At 39.1% G+C, this 18640-nt stretch overlaps 1 protein-coding gene and 1 pseudogene across 4 annotated transcripts in view; one reads left to right on the forward strand and one right to left on the reverse strand.

Annotated features, from left to right (window-relative positions):
• The first annotated feature begins 1346 nt into the window (after positions 1-1346).
• On the forward strand, positions 1347-2110 carry LOC127411201 (gap junction beta-3 protein-like; annotated as a pseudogene).
• Positions 2111-12272: 10162 nt separating this feature from the next.
• Positions 12273-18640, reverse strand: part of LOC127411180 (zinc finger MYM-type protein 4-like) — a 45699-nt gene continuing 39331 nt past the window's right edge. For all 4 annotated transcript variants that reach the window (XM_051646560.1, XM_051646561.1, XM_051646559.1 and 1 more), the window contains 6 exons: positions 16696-16846; positions 16376-16527; positions 15333-15447; positions 14938-15186; positions 14699-14819; positions 12273-12977 (listed from right to left, as the gene is read on the reverse strand). In XM_051646560.1, coding sequence (XP_051502520.1) covers positions 12770-12977; positions 14699-14819; positions 14938-15186; positions 15333-15447; positions 16376-16527; positions 16696-16846 — 996 coding nt within the window. In that variant the 3' untranslated portion in view covers positions 12273-12769. The remainder of the gene's footprint in view (positions 12978-14698; positions 14820-14937; positions 15187-15332; positions 15448-16375; positions 16528-16695; positions 16847-18640) is intronic.

Raw genomic sequence — 18640 nt, forward strand, 5'->3', positions numbered from 1 at the left:
TCATCGCATCACTGACTTACATTACATAAAGACATTACATCGTACTGAGAGACTCTGAGAAGTGGTGGTTTGCAAGAAAACTGCCAGTACTCTGTAGACAAAATTAGAGAAGTGCAGTTACTGCGTACCGCTGCGTATCGCCCCACTTCAAGCACTGGTTACTAGGGTGTTTTGGGTGGTCCTAGGGCATTGCTAGGCAGTTGCTAGGTTGTTCTGGGTGGTCGCTAGGGCATTGCTAGGCCGTTGATAGTGTGTTCTGGGTGGTCGCTAGGGCATTGCTAGGCAGTTGCTAGTGGGTTCTGGGTGGTCGCTAGGGCATTGCTAGGCGGTTGCTAGTGTGTTTTAGGTAGTCGCTAGGACATGGATGGATGGATGGACAGACGGATGGACAGATAGACAGATAGAAGGCAGGGTGAGATAGAAATAAATACTGATTGAAAGAGACAGAAAGAAATATAAATTAGACAGAGCAGCTAAAAGCATATAGACCTTTTTTACGCTAGCACCATCTTTGTGGGAATGACAACGAGGCTGTGAGGTATAGACTTACAATCTCTTCAATGGCACAAACGGTATAAAGCTGTATAAAGCTCCTAGATCACATCTGACTTTCCACAACTCTGGAGTCTGGAGTTCTTTGTATACTGAATGTTCTCGGACAGATATTTTATCAATTTTTTGTCCGTGGAACGATCCAAAAACACTTTAAACTTCAGAACAGCCAATTGAAGAGACTGTAAGTCTATCCCTCACAGCCTCCTTGCGGTTCCTATTAAAAATCAAAGATGGCGCTAGTGTGAATAATGGCGCATGTGTGGCTCATTTTGAATAGTCTTGGCTCATCTGAACATTCCGTCAATGAAAGTCAATAGGATTTTTCTGACTTTTGATCATTTGTTGTGGGAAAACCGATAAGTTAGAAAAGATATAGCACACTATTCGAGATCGGTCTGAAGGTCTGTGCAAGGTTTGGTGCATGTAGCTTGAAAGCTTCAGGAGTTAGTGTCGTTAATTTAGCGTAATAATAATAATAAATGGCTTTTTCAAGACAACCTAATAATTTCAGTTATTAAAAAAATTGACTTTAAGTCACACAGTTGTGTGTAACATTGCCGATAGTCTTTATTCTTTTTAACAAGCCTGTTACAATTGTAATCGGTTAAAAACAAAACAAAAAAAAACTGTAGGAATGACCCTTTAATATCCAGGCCTGGAAAACACAATTTTAAAATTCCCTGATATTTTCAGGTTTTCAAAGAAAGTGTGAAGCCTGTAATTGTGTGTGTTGAAACATTAATTGGTTTTTCTGTGTGTTTTAGGACAACGGTGGTGAATTGTGATTATAGATGAACTGGTCAGGACTGGAAGCTCTTCTCAGCGGGGTCAACAAATATTCGACAGTGTTTGGCCGAGAGTGGCTGTCTCTGAGTTCTGGTGTTTGTTGTGGCGGCTCAGCGTGTTTGGGGCGATGATAGCAAAGACTTTGAGTGCAACACCAAACAGCCAGGCTGCACCAACGTCTGATATGACAGCCTGTTCCCCATCTCTCATATCCATCTTTGGGCCTTGCAGCTCATCTTTGTCACTTGTCCATCTCTTATGGTAGTAGCCCATGTCAAACACAGAGAGGAAAAAGACAAGAAGTATTCCGCCATCCACCAGGGCTCCCGTTTATATGCCAATCCCGTGAAAAAAACGTGGGTATACCTACCTGCTGAGTTTGGTCTTCAAAATAGCATCTGATGCTGCCTTTCTCTACATTCTTCATTACATGTATAAGGGCTATGACCTGCCTCATATTTCCAAGTGTTGGACCCTTGCCCCAATACGGTTGATCGTTTTAGCTCCTGTCCTACAGAGAAGAAAATCTTCACCTTCTTTATGGTGGCCTCCTCAGCTCTCTGTATCTGCATGTGTATCTGTGAAATGGTTTATCTCTTTGGAAAGTATATACTGAAAAACTGCATGATGCCACCAGCACCACCTCAAAAATCAATAAGAACTGTCCCACTGTCGCCAGCAACCAAATCAACCAAAGCTTGAGTTCACGAAAATTAAAGGACACCAAAAAAGAAAAAACAAGTCTTTAAAGACAGCGTTGTTGCAAAAAAACAACTTTAGAACCTCAGATTTTTTTTTTTTTTTTTTTACAAAGAAGTAAGCTCACTTTTTGCAACATCTGAAACTTGCACACAAGAATGGAAGGACTATGTAATGCAAAATAGACTTTATTAAAGGAGTGTTTCAGGTACAATACCTACATGCTAAGCTCATTTGACAGCATTAGTGTTGATTACCACAAAATATTTTTTTTAAAGCAAAAAATGCAGTTACAGTAAGGCACAATGGAAGTTTAACTAGCTCAAATGAGGAATTTACCGCCATCATATTGTAATCACAAGTTGTAATACTGGATAGGCCTATAACTTTACACAGATTTTATCACACACAAATCATGTTAATGTGTAATGTTTACACCTTTTGCCAATACTTTTGAAATTTTTCAAAAAAGTGTGTATTTCAATGTTTATGGACTGTCTAGCCCCATTCACTTCTACTGTAACTATGATTTTTCATTTTTGTTTAATAAATGAGGGACCAGTCAGAACTATTTTTGTGGTAATCAACATTATGCCACAAATGCTGCTAATTGAGCTTAACTTGTATTGAACCCGGAATATTCCTTTAAGAGGCATTCATTCTTGGAGTGTCTCGCATTCTTCACAATCTTGAAATATATTTGATTTGCATTAGTTGTCAATATAATGAAATTGTTTACACCTCTTGTTACATTCAAACTGTATATTTTATATAAGTTTCTATATATTTTATACCTATTTTATACACTGTAGGTCTAAGGTGCAGTAACCAATTTTTTTTCTACCATCTGTTTATGTGTATGTATATATAGAAGGGTCAAAATGAACTAAAACCAAAATGCATTTTAGGGAATGGTTAGCTTTTCTCTGAATACACCACAGTCAATGTCAGTTGGCTATTTTGCATGCACATTTTGAGGTCAATACAGTATTTGCAGGTCTCTAGCAATTCCAAACACTTAAAAGCTACATTATGATAGTTTTTTATTTATTTATGAACATACTGTATGTACACATCTGGTAGAGCATGGTGCTAGCAGCGCCAATGTTATGGGATCAATTCCCAGGGAATACACACAAACAAACTGTATACATAGAATTAATCCTGTCTCTTTTTTGGTGTTTACCAAATGCATAAATGTAAACATGGAAATGCACACGTGTATTCAGTATACATAGCATTTAAATATTTAAGTGTAGGTGTTGCCAGTTTTCCTGTTTGGAGTCTGCTTTGCATGGTATTCTTATATTAACATATTCTCAAGGAATGAAAATATACTGCCACATAAAATCTCTTCCAGATTTTCATGCTCTCAGTATGTACCTCTCACGCTTTCCTTCTTGGTTCGTCTTTTCAATCCATACTGCTATGCCTACACTTATTTTGTTCCTAGAACACATTTAAAAATAAAATATTTTAGCGCATAGTGCCCAGTGCACTTTCATTTACATGTTACATAAGGAACACCTCTTGATCTTTTGCCTTCAGCAACCAGTGATTACATCCCTCCTACCTTTTCTATCGCTCACCCACAATCTATACCACACTGCACATTGAACACAAAATAATTATTACATCTTTATTCATATGTTTTTCAGAAATAATGTGAGAACAGAACATGATCCTTTCATCCAGTGTGTTTTACCTGATGAACCTGAATTTCAAAGCATCAACCCTGCAGATCATTTTTCAAGTCTTCAGCAAATTGACCAGAATGAAAACAGCAAATGTTCTAATCTATGATTCACTCACTCAGTGCTGCTCCTCCTACACATGTGCCCTGGCTTAGCCTCAAACACACACAGATATGCTTTCAGCCCTGTTCCTTCTCTACATCAAAATTATGATGTTGAATTTGCATTTAGGTGGCAAACATGTTGCAGAAGTGTAATTTGAATTTAAGGAAACTTTAATTTATTAAATTAAAAGAAATTTATATGCTGTAAGTGTACTTATCAATACATTTCATATTTAAATGAATTACCCATAACGTTTTCATACACACAATGGAAGATTTCATGATACAACCAACTATGCCTTGAAATTTGTATTTAATTATATATTTAAATATATTTAATAAATTAACTTTTTTCACTTCCTGTGAATCCAGTTCAACATCCTATGGGGCGTGACCAAATAAATTATTTTTTTTTTTTTAATAATTAATATAAAAAGAGAAAACTCTTAGTCAACACAAATTACATAATTCTGAGAGAAACAGGATATTCTACGAAAAAAAAAAAAAAAATGAGGACAGGACTTTATTTTATCCATTGGGACTTTACTGGATCATGAAAAGTGGGCGAGCCAAACTGAATGTGAGCTTTCTAAAAAGAAAGGACTAAATAACTACTTGGCTATTGGGTAACAGTATCCTAAATTACATCAATATGGGAAAAAAAGTTATTGGACAAATTATGAAGATGAACATTTTATTTCTGTGGAATAACATGAACTGATGAATTGTTTACAGTTAGACCAGGATTGTGCATTAAGTCAATTTTGATGGGAACACTTTACAATAAGGTTATATTTGTTTAAATCAGCTGACAATATTTTACATGAACTAACAATACTTTTACAGCATTTATTAATCCTGGTTAATGTTAGGTTTTACACATACAAATAAGTTTTAACATTAAAAGTTGTGTATGTGTCACCAGTCCTACTCGACCCATTACGAGCGGAATTCAACCAGTGATCGCCGGCATGGGAGTTGGACGCCCTAACAAGGAGGCTATAAAGCCATGGCCTCTAGCATCCATCGCTAGTGTGTCTCTTAAGGCCAGGAGAGTGAGGTTTACACACTACACTGCTATTACGTACCAGCTGGCTACTGTTACACTCACCCCCCTAAACCTTACTCCCATCCGGGTCACGACACCAGTGTCACCGGTCCTTCTTGATCTGCTCCAAGCAGGATTCAAACCAGGGATCCCCAGCATGGGAGTCAGACATGCTAACATGGAGGCTATAAAGCCATGGCCTCCAGCCTTGGTTGCTAGTGCATCTCTTAAAGCCAGGAGAGTGAGGTTTACACACTGCAAAGCTATCACGTACCAGCTGGCTATCGTTACATACGCGAACATTAGTTAATGCATTATGAACTAATATGAACAAACAATGAACAATAGCATTTTGAAATATTTACATTAACCAAGCTTAACAAATTGTATAAAAAAAAAGTTGTTCACGCAGGACACATCATGCATTAACTAACGTCAATGAATAGAACTTCATTGTAAAGTGTTACCATTTTGATTTTGTATTGACTTTAAATTCTGAATTTTTCCCAACCCTGATAGGAATGTATTATAAAAAAAAAAACAACAACAAAAAAAAACATTTTGGATCTTTTGTAGAAGCACATGAGAGCACATAATCCGGAGAATACGTCTCAAAGGTTGCTGCAGGATAGTCACTGCATGACACAAAAAGATTCAGGTTGAACCCCAGGAACCACAGCGACATTGTTGATGCACATTGTGTGTAACAGGTGGAGGGGACAAAATGAGCATAATGTAGGTTAGTGAGGAACAACAACGTGTGGCACCAAAATCCTATGCCCCTTAGTAGCACAGACACCAGTATGTAGTGTTGGCTGACACTCGACCCACTTATGTATTATCTTGGCACACAATGCATTCAGTTTGGCCTCATTTACAATGAACTAATTAATTTAACTAAAAATAGCCACTTTGGCCCCTACATCACCACCAGAATTCAGGCTCCTTCACTCTTGCTCCCAAATAATTCACATGAGAAATCATATACAGTATATATAGGCCATGAGACAGATGGAGGGATGGAAAGGAGGCTAAGGAGGGGTGGAGCTGAAAAAGAATCAAACAGAATGCAGAATAAATAGCTAAGAATGACAAAAACGTTGACTCTGATCCTCCACTTTTATTGACAGCCCAGGCAGAGTTTATAATGCATATCCTTTGTAACATGTTAACAGGTGAAAATGGTCCCTGCTGATTACCATTTTGTTTTTAATGAGCTAAACACACACATTTCACTGCATATTAAGCATTATTTGTACGGTAAATTGTGATTTTTATTGACGAGGTCATTATTTCTACACTAGTCATTCAGTACTTTGTCTATCACAGTTGATTCTTCAGAAATTACCCTGGTAACAAACAAAATGGACTATTGTTATATATAGAGCACACAGCATATAGCAAATAGAGTATCTATTATTGACATAACGTTGAAGTGTGCAATAGATTTTTAGTTTCTAAGCTTGACCTCAAGTTATATTGTATCATCAATTACCTATTAACAGCCAGACCTATCAATTAACATAAATACTTATTAACAGAAGATTTATATCCATAACTCAATAAATCAATAAAGCTGTCCACCATGACATAAACTTTGAAAGAGAAAAGCAGCTTAAAAGAGAGACCTTAACTGTGCATTAGAAATTGCTTTGAACACTATTAAGAAAACAACAATTTTATTGTAAATCCCTAGATGACTAGTGGATGCTGGAGTCACTATTTGGAAAAAATATTTACATTATTCAATAATGAGAAAACAGAAAAACAAAAACTAAAGTACCTGTATATAATGTTTAGAATTATTAAATGGGCATATCTGAATATATTAGGTTTGTCAGTGCAGTAATAAATGTTAGGATACAGACTTCACCTCAGTGTTTCACTGCCCCCTGTGTGTCCTGTTTGGACACCTCTTCCAGCTCTGATCTCTCCTGTACAACAATAGTAGCCAACTCCCCACGTTGGCAGAAAATCTGCTGAGCTTGGTTGCCATGGAGCAGTTTGTCTGTATCTGATTGGTCCTCACCGAATAGCTCCTGCAACACCCCCTGCTCTAGCTCCTCCCAATAGTCCCACGCAGACTTGGAAGCGTTTGGCTCTGTTTCAGAATCAGTCAGGTCCGTGTCCCAATCACTATCTCCTCCTACTGCAGAGCACAAAACAAAGTCTGCCTTAGAACCACTGTCCTCCGATTCAGAATCTTTTGAGTCACCATATAACGAATGTCCCTCTGTGACCAGCAAATGGCAATCAGGTGCAGCCAGGTAAACAAAACTGTCAGTAGACAGGAAGTCACATTCATCAGGGTAACGGCAAGGTTTGGTAAAGGACGTAGGAGGTGATGGCTCCTCCAGTGCAGTTTTAGTCACACCTTCTTGTGTGGATGGGGGCAGTGATACTGCCAGGTAGACAAAACTATCAGTAGCAACAAATGGATCCATGTCACTCTTGCCTAATACAGTCTTTTTAACTTCATGTTTGGAGGGGGACAGTGGTAAAGGCACATCAGTTTTTGATGTGTTCACAGTGTTGTGAATCTCTTGGGTTAGAGATCCTTTGTCCACAGCGTTCAAGCGTTCTTGCATTTCTGCAGCTTTGGTTGTAATCTCTTCACAAAATGATTGCCTTAGAAGCTCTATGTTATTAGCTCTCAGTCCAGAGGGTGCTTTTTGGTCCAAAGTTGCCTTTAGGGCTGGAAAGCATGTCCCAGTCCTTCTGTGAATGTCTTTTCCCTCTTCCCCTTGGCTAAAGGATGAAATACTTCCAAAATCTACATCTGACATAGGTCTGTCATTGTCAGAGGTGATGTCCTCTCTACTGGTTTGACTGGGATTTGACATGTATACACCGCTTGAGTCTGACTCCAGCGTCAGATTGGAGTCTGGTGACTCGCTGTGGCTATATTTGTTTCCCATTTGAGCATGAATGGTATCAAGATCTAAGCTGGTTGGAATTGTGGCTTTAGCAAGCTTGTGGCCTCCTAGCTGAGTCACAACAACATTCTTACTTTCCCATGTTTGCAAATGGGATGTAAATTGTGGTTCTTCATCGTCTTGGCTTTCTGCAACCTCTCTGTTCATTCTCTCAATCTCCAAGAGATCTTCAGCACCCAATTCAGAGCTTGTGCCTGATGGAGCTTTTGAGCCACCAAAGCCTGAAGGAGGATGTAAAAGAGGCCAGCGCCTTAGTGAGCCAACATTTTGTGAATCACTCCACGTTTCATCCCAAAGATTGTTAACCATCTCCAACACAGCCTCCCAGTTCTCCTCTTCACCTTCAGGATTGGTATTTTCATCAATGTCTGGCTCGGCACTCTCCTTTACTAGCACCATTTTGCTCTCTCCTTCTACAGCTTCCTCCATCATGTTCTCATTTTTGGATTCTCCAGCTTTACGTTCCTCTTGCTCCCACAACATCTTCCATTCTTGAAGTGAGCACTCATTCAATTCTCTGGTTAATGTAGACTTACCTAGCTGTCCATCTACATTTCCTTGGTGTTCAGGAAATGGTGAAAGGCGAGGGATAGTCTTTTTGTCTGAGACACTTCGCATTAGCATAGAGGGAAGTGGAGGAAGAATTGGGAGATTGTGGACTGCACCACCTTGTCTTACTGTCCTCCTCCTTCCAATCAGTCGTCGTGGCCAGGTGGATTCCATTGGAGAAGGAGAGACAGCAGCAGGTCTTTTTGATGTTTGGGAGCGCAGAAGGGGAGTAGTGTCATTTTCAGGTTCTGGGGTGGTGGATGGCTGTACTCTCTCTGGCTCAATGTTCTTAGGTTTAAAAGTCAGGAACAGCTGATCTTTCTGCATGTTCCCATCATCCCTCATGTCCTGCTCTTGGGCATCTTGGCCACACATAAGGGCACTAACTGATAATTCCAACAAAGGTGGTCTTGGTGAAGAGGGTTGGGTGGGTAAAGACTGTCTGTGGAATTGTTGATGGTAGGGCAAGGGGGAAGGGGAAAAGAACACAGAAGGTGTATGCGTGCCAGTAGAGAAAGGTGATGCAGAGAAGGGTGAGATCTGTGGGGAGATTATGCTGTTTGGAAAGAAAGCAACTCCTGGGTTTAAATAGTTATTTTCCGCTGGGGAGATTTCCAATGCTTCAGGGTACTTTGGTGGAGACAGAACTTTCCAAGAGTGGCGGCAGAGGTTGTCCTTCTTGCAGCTGTCCTGGAGATGATGCCGTTTGTTCATGGATCCACTTGGAGCTGAGCTGCAGGACACGCTGGGGGACGCTGACCTCACGAACCCTCTTGGCGACCTACTAAGCTCATCATTTGCCAGTTTTAAAGAGTCAAAAATGAATCTCTCATCCAATTTTCTGCCACTGCTGACCAGTACAGAAGACCTTGTGTCAAACATGTCTCCACCTGCTCCCAGGGAGCCATTACTGGAGAAGTCAGTTTCTCGACCCCTTCTCGAACCCAGAGTGCTGTGAGCAGAACTGTGGTCGATCTGTTCATTGATGCACATTGTGTCATATATGGAGCGTTGAGGGATGTACCCATCCTCGTTGTAGCCCTCTCTTTCATCTACTTTCTTTGAACAACAAGGGCTCTGCCGTAAGCAGCCTGGACGGCTTAATGGCTTTCCCATTGTGTCACTTCTTGACAATGGCCTCCTAAAAGACCTCCAGTTCAATCCTCCAGAAGTCGATCGTGTGGCATTTCCAGAGCATGTGTATGTGAGTCTTCTTGGCAGTTATTGAATACAGATGTTTGTTTTACATAAAATCCAAAAACTTTTCTTAAAACTGGTCTTCTGATATGACTAGCAGTAAGATGAATATTGTTTTTAAAAAAAATGCCTCTATCTCCACTGGAGATTACAATAATGTAAAAAATAAAACAAGCTTCCTTCAAATGTGTCTTTCTCGACAGCAACAGCAAGTGGAAAGGAAGCAACTTTTAGTCAGTAAGCATTACACAGCCTTGTAAGCAGAGTAGCTTTTACTTAGCTTTAAAAACTGACATAAAAAGCTGTATCTCCTCAGTTTGCTTCTAAAATTAGAGCTCTTGTGCCCTTGAAACAAGATCCTACACTTTAAAAACAAACAGTTTAAAGGCAAAAACTCACTCTTCTTCCTCATTTAAAAATAACATGACAATTCTCCATGGTCTCTTCACATTGCTTCTTCATGTTGGTACGCATTGACGTAACTCTAGCAATCATAACACTGCAGGCATGACAGATGGACAGTCCAAGTCCCTTGTGTCCTGGTAGTCCAGGTGTGAAAAGTGTCCAGGATCCAGGTATCCAATCTGTATTCCATCATTATCTATCAGCTCTCAGTATCGTGTGCTTCCTCATAGAGAAACACTGTTGGTTTGATAAATAGCCTCTTATTTCAGCAACATCGGCAGCTCTCTCTCTCCCTGCCTCACTATCACTCTCTCAGCTCTCCCTCCCCTGAGATTTGAGGCTGCTTCAGGGCTTTAGCAATTATCAGGAGCTTTAGACTTTTTGCCTCACTCATTTCATTTCAGCCGTTTTTTTTTATTTTTTTATCTCAGTTTGATTGCACCACTAATAAAATGGCTTAGATTTTCATCAAACGACATCTCCATTTGCCTATATCCTTTTCTTATTGGTTTATAAAAAGACCTTATTTAAAAAAGCAGCACATTAGGCCAAAAGCATAAGAAAAGCAAGTCTGACATTTATGCTGTCATTTTATGATTGTAAAATAAAACTAGATGGAAACCAGTCATGTAATGCCAGATTGTCTGTCTTTGTTGTACTTCTCTCTCTCTCTCCCACACACTCCCCCTCTCATTCTCGAACCCTCTCGAATCACACCTCATCTGCCCGGAGCACGCCTACACACTCTTTTGAACAGGCAACATAAACGTGATCTGTCCCTTAGATGCGCTATCCTTCAGTCCGTCATGACTGATTGTACATGTGCAAACAATGGTGGGAGATGTGGTGATCAGACAAATGTTTGCCCTTTAAGAACCGTTGATAAAAATAGTCCTGCTGGCCATCTTATTCCCCCCTCGACCCACGTAAGCTTGGAAATGCTGAAAGTCACTGCAGACTAAATTAGGGGTCCTGATATGGGGACATTGTTGTTGTTAAGTTAGACACAATAATTCCTTTACTGAAGGCTGACACATGTATACAAGTGCTTTTCATATCTGAATTGTGTGGCTCTTGACAGCAGCAGCACATTCAGAATCCAGTGTGAAGCACAAGCAACAGCTCTTGTCTCTGTTACCATGGCAGCGAATGACAATTGGCTTTACATCGTAGGCTGGCGCTGCATCTATCTGTGCAAATATCAGCATAATCATGTGGCTAAACACTGCTTAGTTGATTCACCATTGTTGCCTTGACAAGGTCCTGTCACTTGAACTAACAAAGCAGGACTGCCCTCTGTTGACTGAGACACGAAATTCTGGCTCAATGAAAGTATCAGATTAATAAATATTGTGTTAAATCTTATTTTCTAGAGGCAATGTTATCTAATTAAGGCAGCCAGGCAAGATCTTGATTATTGGGACAAGAACTATTTTAAAGTCAACATGAAATCAAAATTGACCCTATTTACTTTCTAAATATGATTTATTGGTGCACATTATTCCAAAGAAAAATGGTTTTCGTAACCTTTCATCAAAATGTAAGAGTTATCAAGCCCTATTATTTTCCAAAAAACTGTCATATGAGAACACTTTTCACAATCCAATCCATTCCCAATGCATAAAAACAAGTCTTGCCAAACATTTTCTCCTCATTGAATATCCTGTTTCATTCAGAAGATGTCACTGTATGAAACTGCAATTGCCTGTTTCATGTTGACTTGAACTATGGGGGTCGGTTGTAAGTAGCAGTTCCTACGCGACTGCTGCGTCCAACTCTATCAGATGGCACATCATGTGGCCTTCGCTGTCTGCTTAGGTGAAGCAAGTTTTGTGCTGCTAACAGAAAACATGTTATAGGAATAATTCACACAAAAATGAAAATCCTTTCATAATTTACTCATCCTCATATCATTCCAAACCCATATGAGTTTCTTTTTTACAACTAAACACAACGCAAGTACTCATGAACATGCGAGCCACTGTGAACAAGCTTTTCTCATAACGCTCATTAACATGCAATGGGCAAAATTACTCAAATGTCAGGTTGTTTCTCACCAAAACTTATTGTATGCATTAAGAAGACCTGGATTATGATGTACGAGTCACATTAATTACTTTTATAATACTTTTGCTTCCGTTTTCAAGCTTTAAAATGAGGCACTAGATGGACCGAGATTTCCAATTTGCTTGTTTAGAACGACATGAGGGTAAGTAAATTACAGAATTTAAATTTTTGGTCGAACTATCCCTTTAAAAGGCCAACATTTACAAACTTAACCAAAAGAAAAACAAAGTCATACGTCTGAGAATTAATATATTTTCCAAAGGTCACCAACAATGACAAAGAATGTTTAAACATAAAAAGATTCCGCTATATAATTCAGAATACTGAGAAACAACGTCTACTGCAATGTGTCTACTATGATGCAATCTAAATAAAAACCAAACAATTTTCCTCTTCATTTTCCATCTTACACTGGTCTTTAACAATAATGACATAGAGAAGATGACTTGAGGAATGTCTGGTGAGTGTCCACATGGGGAAGAGGAAATCTACAACAGTAACAGTCTCAAATTAAACGGTCATAACTTGCTCTTTGCCTCCCATTCCGTTAGAATAAAAGTAGATGCCATTAAATGTCTCACGATTGGCTTTCCTGCGTATCTTTTGCTTCTTTCAAGTTCAGTCTCATGATTGGTTTTTCTTTGCTCCTTTTGAAGTCTGGGGAGTTCCAAAATTTGTTCTTTTTTAAAAGCAATGTCCTTCTTCTAATGAGCAGTTTTTGGGTTCTCATTAAGAACTCTCTTCATCTGACGAGTCCTGGGACTTTTGCTGCTTAGAGTCCAGGTGAATGTCCCTTACAGCTTTGATGCGTGTGAGCATGCTCTCCATCATGGAACTGTCCAATGGCTCGGCTGAGTACCACACAGGACTGCTGGGGTGGCAGGAACTCTCAGGCTGCAGGTAGAACAGGTCTGGACGCTGCTTGACGGAGTTTGAGCTGTGGATGTAAAAGAGAATGAATATTACAAGTCTCAGTGATGTTTCAATACTAAAAGTGCCAGCATAAAGATTAAATAAGAGACCCGTTTCCTCCAAGAGCAGTTTGAATGAAGCACATTTCCATGTGTACCTGAGCGGCATCATTCAAGGACATGCACTGTAATTCAAAATCGAATTCAAAACATTCACAAAAACACAATTTTTCAAATAATAAATCCCACTTAAAACTGAACAAAGAAACCATGAAATAAAATGTCATGTCGAGAGTGGTTTTTTTCTTCTTCATGTTTTGATGTATTTTCTATTGAAACATGAAGTCTGGGTAAGGGCTGGGTGATAGGACAATGTAATCGGATATCGAAGATATTTTACAAAGATCACGATTGTGACAGTCAATTGACAGACGATGATCGACAATATTGGGAAATGGCAAAACGATGGATCTGGGAAGTCAGCTAATATATTAAACAGAAGCCCAGGGTAAAAACTAGCACCGCCACCCGCCAAATGCGAAGAAGCTGAATCCAGTTCGCTAGCTCCTCGTCTAAATGTATTTCATGTGCAGGTAATTTTGCTCATCTACCTGCAACAGGCGGGTGACCTGTAAGATGTCTCGGAGTGACACATGATAAGAAATGCTGTTAGTCAGAAAGACACGCGCCTGAAGAAACGCACTTAATTATTTTGTTTAAGAACAGACAAAAAAAGCTGTCATTGCTCGTGTCTGAATTGCTGTTTGTTCAGAGGCGTGCAATGCGAGCTTGTCTTGTGGAACACATACATGTAAATGTGCAGCGTGAGCCTGTCTCATGGAACAGGCTCATGTAAAGAGTTATCACTTTTTTTTTTCTGTTTCAATCATCTGAAAACTGTTTGCAAGAATAATAAAGTCTATGATAAAGCTGCAAATGCAGATCATCTCAGGAGGTGCTGTGAGTTTAGTTCACTTTATTTCCACGGACCAGTTTGTGGTTAGCATGCATTGTGAATGCAACTCTGCAGGTTCAGTAATATATATCTTTGTATTAAAGAAACAAAGACAAAGTAAAGAAATCATTAATAATACAAAACATGTTCACTTTGAACCTAAAATTAGTTCACTTTTAATTGCATTTTTCACTTAGTTTAAAGTGCAATTTGAATTTAGAAATGTCTTTTGTTTATGTTTTTCATGTTTCAATAAATTAATTTAATTTTTAAAGCAAAATCAATTAAGCAAAAATATTCACCGACCCTCGGCAGGGGGTTGACAAAATAATATTGCGGGTTTTTTTAAGCCAATTATCGATAAAATTATTTTTACATATCACCCAGCCCTAGTCTGAGTAGGACATATTGAAAGGCTTATACCTTAAAAAAAACAAAAAAAAAACAGACAATTGCCCTTAATGTTGATCACAGCTATGAACCATAATTTACTAATTGCTAGTTGGTTGCAGGAGGTATTAGGTAAAGGAACATTCTCATTCTAGAGAGCATTTGATTGGACAAACATCTGTGAAATGCAAAAGGAGTCATTAATATTTTTGGTCTTTTTTTCCCAGAAGAGTAAACTCGACTTAAAGTCGATTTTGTCACCTTTTAGGAGTACGCTAGCATTTAGATACGTGCAAAACTAATAGAAATAGACTAAAAGCCAGAAAACTTTATTTTATGGGGTCTTCAAAATAAAATTGCCTCCCAGCTTGGTTGCTGTGTCCTAGCCTAATTTCTGCTCACCATTTAGAGAGATAGAACTCGTACAGTCGAACGGGACAGCGCAACGGGTTCTCGGAGTTCTCAAGCATCTCCATAAATTCATCATCCACTGTTTCTTCTTCTCTCCTCCTTTTAACCGGTGCTGGATTTTCAATAGAAAAAAATGCACTAAATATTATGAGCACAGATGTATGCTCACAGGACTAGGAGCTCTGTACAGTAACTATAATAACCCTATAATAACAAAAGTGTCCATTTACCTTTCTTGTCCATGCCTTCTTCCTTGCTAGGTAGTCTGAACTTAAGATAAGAGGTCTTGCCCTTTTTGGTCATTTTTGAGCAGTTGGTGACATTAGAGAATGCGAGGTGTTGATGCTCCTCAACCGTTTTGAGGTTGAGCAGTTTAGCTCCAAAAAACAGCAGCGTGTTGAGCAGAACAATAGGAGATAGGGCCCCCAATTGCTTGCACTCCCAAAGGTACTCCTCCTCAACCCGTGAGTGTATATACCCTGAATAAAAAACAAAAGAGTTGTCATGGTCACCTTAAAGGGAATGGAGGAAAGTCATAAGGGTAAATGACAGAATGTGTTAATTGCTTTTTTAAAAGGGTGTCAAAAAAGAAGACATAACAGGTGCGTTTGAAAAGGATATTTACCCCCAGGTGGCAAAGTATTTCCCCAGTCTTTCAGCAGTGTGGTGATCTCTGTGGTGAACTGATTATAGAGGGAATCTGTGAAGATATTCTCAAGACGACCATTTTCGAGAAGGCACTAAAAAGTGAATGAAGAGTATGTGACACTAATGAAAATACTAAACAATGAAAATTAAATACATAAATAAAAAGAATCAAACTTTTCAAAATAACCAAGTATGTTAACAGGTAACAATAACATTTGTCAGAGGCATAGGTACACAAAGGTGTAGTTTGTGGAATGGGTTGATGCCCTTTCACAAAGTAGGGAGGGGCAGTTTGGGTTAGGGATGTGCACAACTATATATTTGTTTTAAATCGACTTAAGCATTCTAAGGCCACATCCACACCAATCCGTTTTAGTTTAAAAACACATGAATTTCGCTATGTTTACGCCTCTCATCTCTTCACCGAGAAAGGAGCTTTTCAAAAACGGTCTTGGTAACTGCATACTTTGGAAAAAGAAGCTGAAGGAACATGGTTGTCTCTAGACACATGTTTTAAAAAGTTTTTTGTAACTTGACATAGTATCTAAAAAGCGTGGCACTCACACGTGAGACGCTTAAATAACAGCAAGATGCATTGTAACAAAGACGTCCATCTATTGGATATTAACATAGAAAAAGAACTGAAACATTGTGCAAATGGACAGAAAACGCGTTCAGTGTGAAAGGCCCACGAGGATACTTTCAGGATCATCGGACCCCAGTCAGATGCATTTCTTAGGAGACATTTATGTAATACGCATTTTTGCGAAGGAATAGAACAGGAATGGCGTTTTATAAGTTGGACCATTTTTTACTTGACATGGGATCAAAAAAAGGTGCAAAACATGACCAAATGGCCAAAGATGTCCAATTGCATGTGAATGGCTGTAGTGGTGGTGCTTTAAAGAGGATGAATTTTAAGATACAACTTTTCTCTGGAATATATTTTTATATAATAGAAAACCAGACAATTAACAAAAAAATCAGGCTTGATTTAAGGAAGAGTAACTTATTTTTAACCTGCTGAATGCCCAGGCACAGGTAGTAGATGCTATCTGGTTCATAAGCTTTGCCGTTTGGCCTGCGGACCTCTTTGATGAAACGACACAGACCGTAACTGAGCTCAGCAGAGCTGCACTGCAACACATCCTTCTTTATAGTCGTGAGGCTTGCTGAAGAACACACAGTGGGAGAGGAGAAAGCTGCTAAGACACATGGTGGGTCAATGCAAAATCAACACTCCGACTGTGAGAGCGACCTTTACTAATGACACATTTGTCTCATGGCGAGTGAGTCAAGGACACAGGATTGCAGGTTCTGACCAATAAGTGTAAACTTACAAGACTCTTGGTCCTCCTCACTGTCTGTTTGTCCCATTCTCTTCTGCACCCAGCTTGCCCAGGCTTCAACTCCGTACATTTGGTTCAGTTTTGAGCTGGAGGAGCTGAGCCAAACAGCGCCAGAGGCATCTGTTCCAGATCGCTTACGACCCTGCAAGACACACAAATACAATTTTCATCACTATACAAGTAAAGTTCAGGACATTAAAATGGGAGCGTGCAATTTCTTTACTTGCAAAAATAATGACTGTTGTCAAACAGATTTTCCTAACACTCCCCCATCTGCTATTGGTTGGACAAACAGATAGTCCCGACACAAACTAATGCCACTGGTTGAGCTTTATGTACGCTATGTCTGAAAACACGTTCTGAGAAGACATTGAGAAACAGTAGTGTGAATGTGAAAGGCCTCTTCCACATCCGTTTTCATTTGAAAACTCATTCTTTCATCGTTTTCAAAAGTATGTGGTTAAGGAGACCATTTTTGAAAGTCTCCATTTTTAGTGGAGGAAAATATAGTTCCAGTGTTGATGAGGTGTGTAAACCAAGCAAAATCAACGTTTTATGTGGATGTGGCTTAAATTACTTATTATAAAGCCATACCCAAACACAAATATTTCCACCTTCTCATTTATTCAGCCAAGACATAGAAAAAGCAATTAAATAACCAATGATCAGCTTGTTGGTGCTCTAACCCACCAAGAAAACAAGCTTGAATTGATATAATGCATTACTGAATCCCACTAATAAAATAAAAAGGTCTACTTCAGGTCTACCCAACCTTGTATGATGTGAACACAACAATAATAACAAACAACAACAACAACATAATAAATGTATGTCCATCTATACAAATAATAAACAAATAAAATGAAGGATAAATAATAATAATATAAAAAATACGTAAAGGACAAAGAAAGAGATGATTTTTGAGCCAAGTATAATTCAAGTGTCATTTCCTGACACACAGTCCAAGAAGAAAGCTAAGCAATAACATTCAATTTTGGTAAACTAGGCAGACAGATAAGTATAAAATAGAAAAACATTTGACAAAGATGCCTTTAAGCATCCATTCCCACCCGACATTCATTTCCTTTTATGGTGACTTTCTTCAACTGCAGCAGCCTCCATGGCAACCACTCCTCCATCTCCTTCACTTTCAGCTTCTTCTGTCCCCATCTGGCCTGCATTCAGTCTGCTTTTATTTCACTGTATGGTGTTGTGTACAAAGTTCTTGATTTCTCATGTTCTTTTCTTAAAAGCCTCGGCCTCAGACTTTAAACAAGCTACAAGGTAGACAGTCCTCTTTGCCAGGTACTCCCTGCAGGGATATGAACTTTCCTAATTGCTCCTTACTCCACAATTCACCACCATCTGTTCTTTCCTGGAGTACATGTTTTGTTTGTGTATTAGAGCAAAATATCCATTTTGTTTATTGGACAGATCTTGGGTAATAAATTAGCTTACAGACAGGGAGAGAACCTGCATTATTCCTATTCTGACTGCTTTGAATGCATTCCTTAGCACAGTTAGATGAGTTTGATATTCCGTTTTCATCTGTGGATTTAATACTGCAGGAATTTCTCTGGCATGTGTTGACTTGCAGATTTTGTCGAACTGCATGGTATCGTCAGACAATTTTTTGCATAATTAACATTGCGACCCAATAAATTCACTACATGATGCATCACGCAATCATCTTCACTGCCATTCAGAATTTGGACAAATTTGGTGCTAGGTCTCCACGGTAATGCGCTCAACAAGCCACATTATAAGATGCGTGGACTCACGGTCTCAGACGCAGAGGCAACTGAGATTCATCCTCTGGCACCCGGATTGAGGCGAGTCACTACGCCACCACGAGGACTTAGAGCGCATTGGGAATTGTGGAAAAAATAAATAAATAATTGAATAAAATTATATTTACGATGTTCAAGAATAAAAT

Source organism: Myxocyprinus asiaticus, chromosome 20, assembly GCF_019703515.2.
Source record: "Myxocyprinus asiaticus isolate MX2 ecotype Aquarium Trade chromosome 20, UBuf_Myxa_2, whole genome shotgun sequence".
Classification (NCBI taxonomy): domain Eukaryota; kingdom Metazoa; phylum Chordata; class Actinopteri; order Cypriniformes; family Catostomidae; genus Myxocyprinus; species Myxocyprinus asiaticus.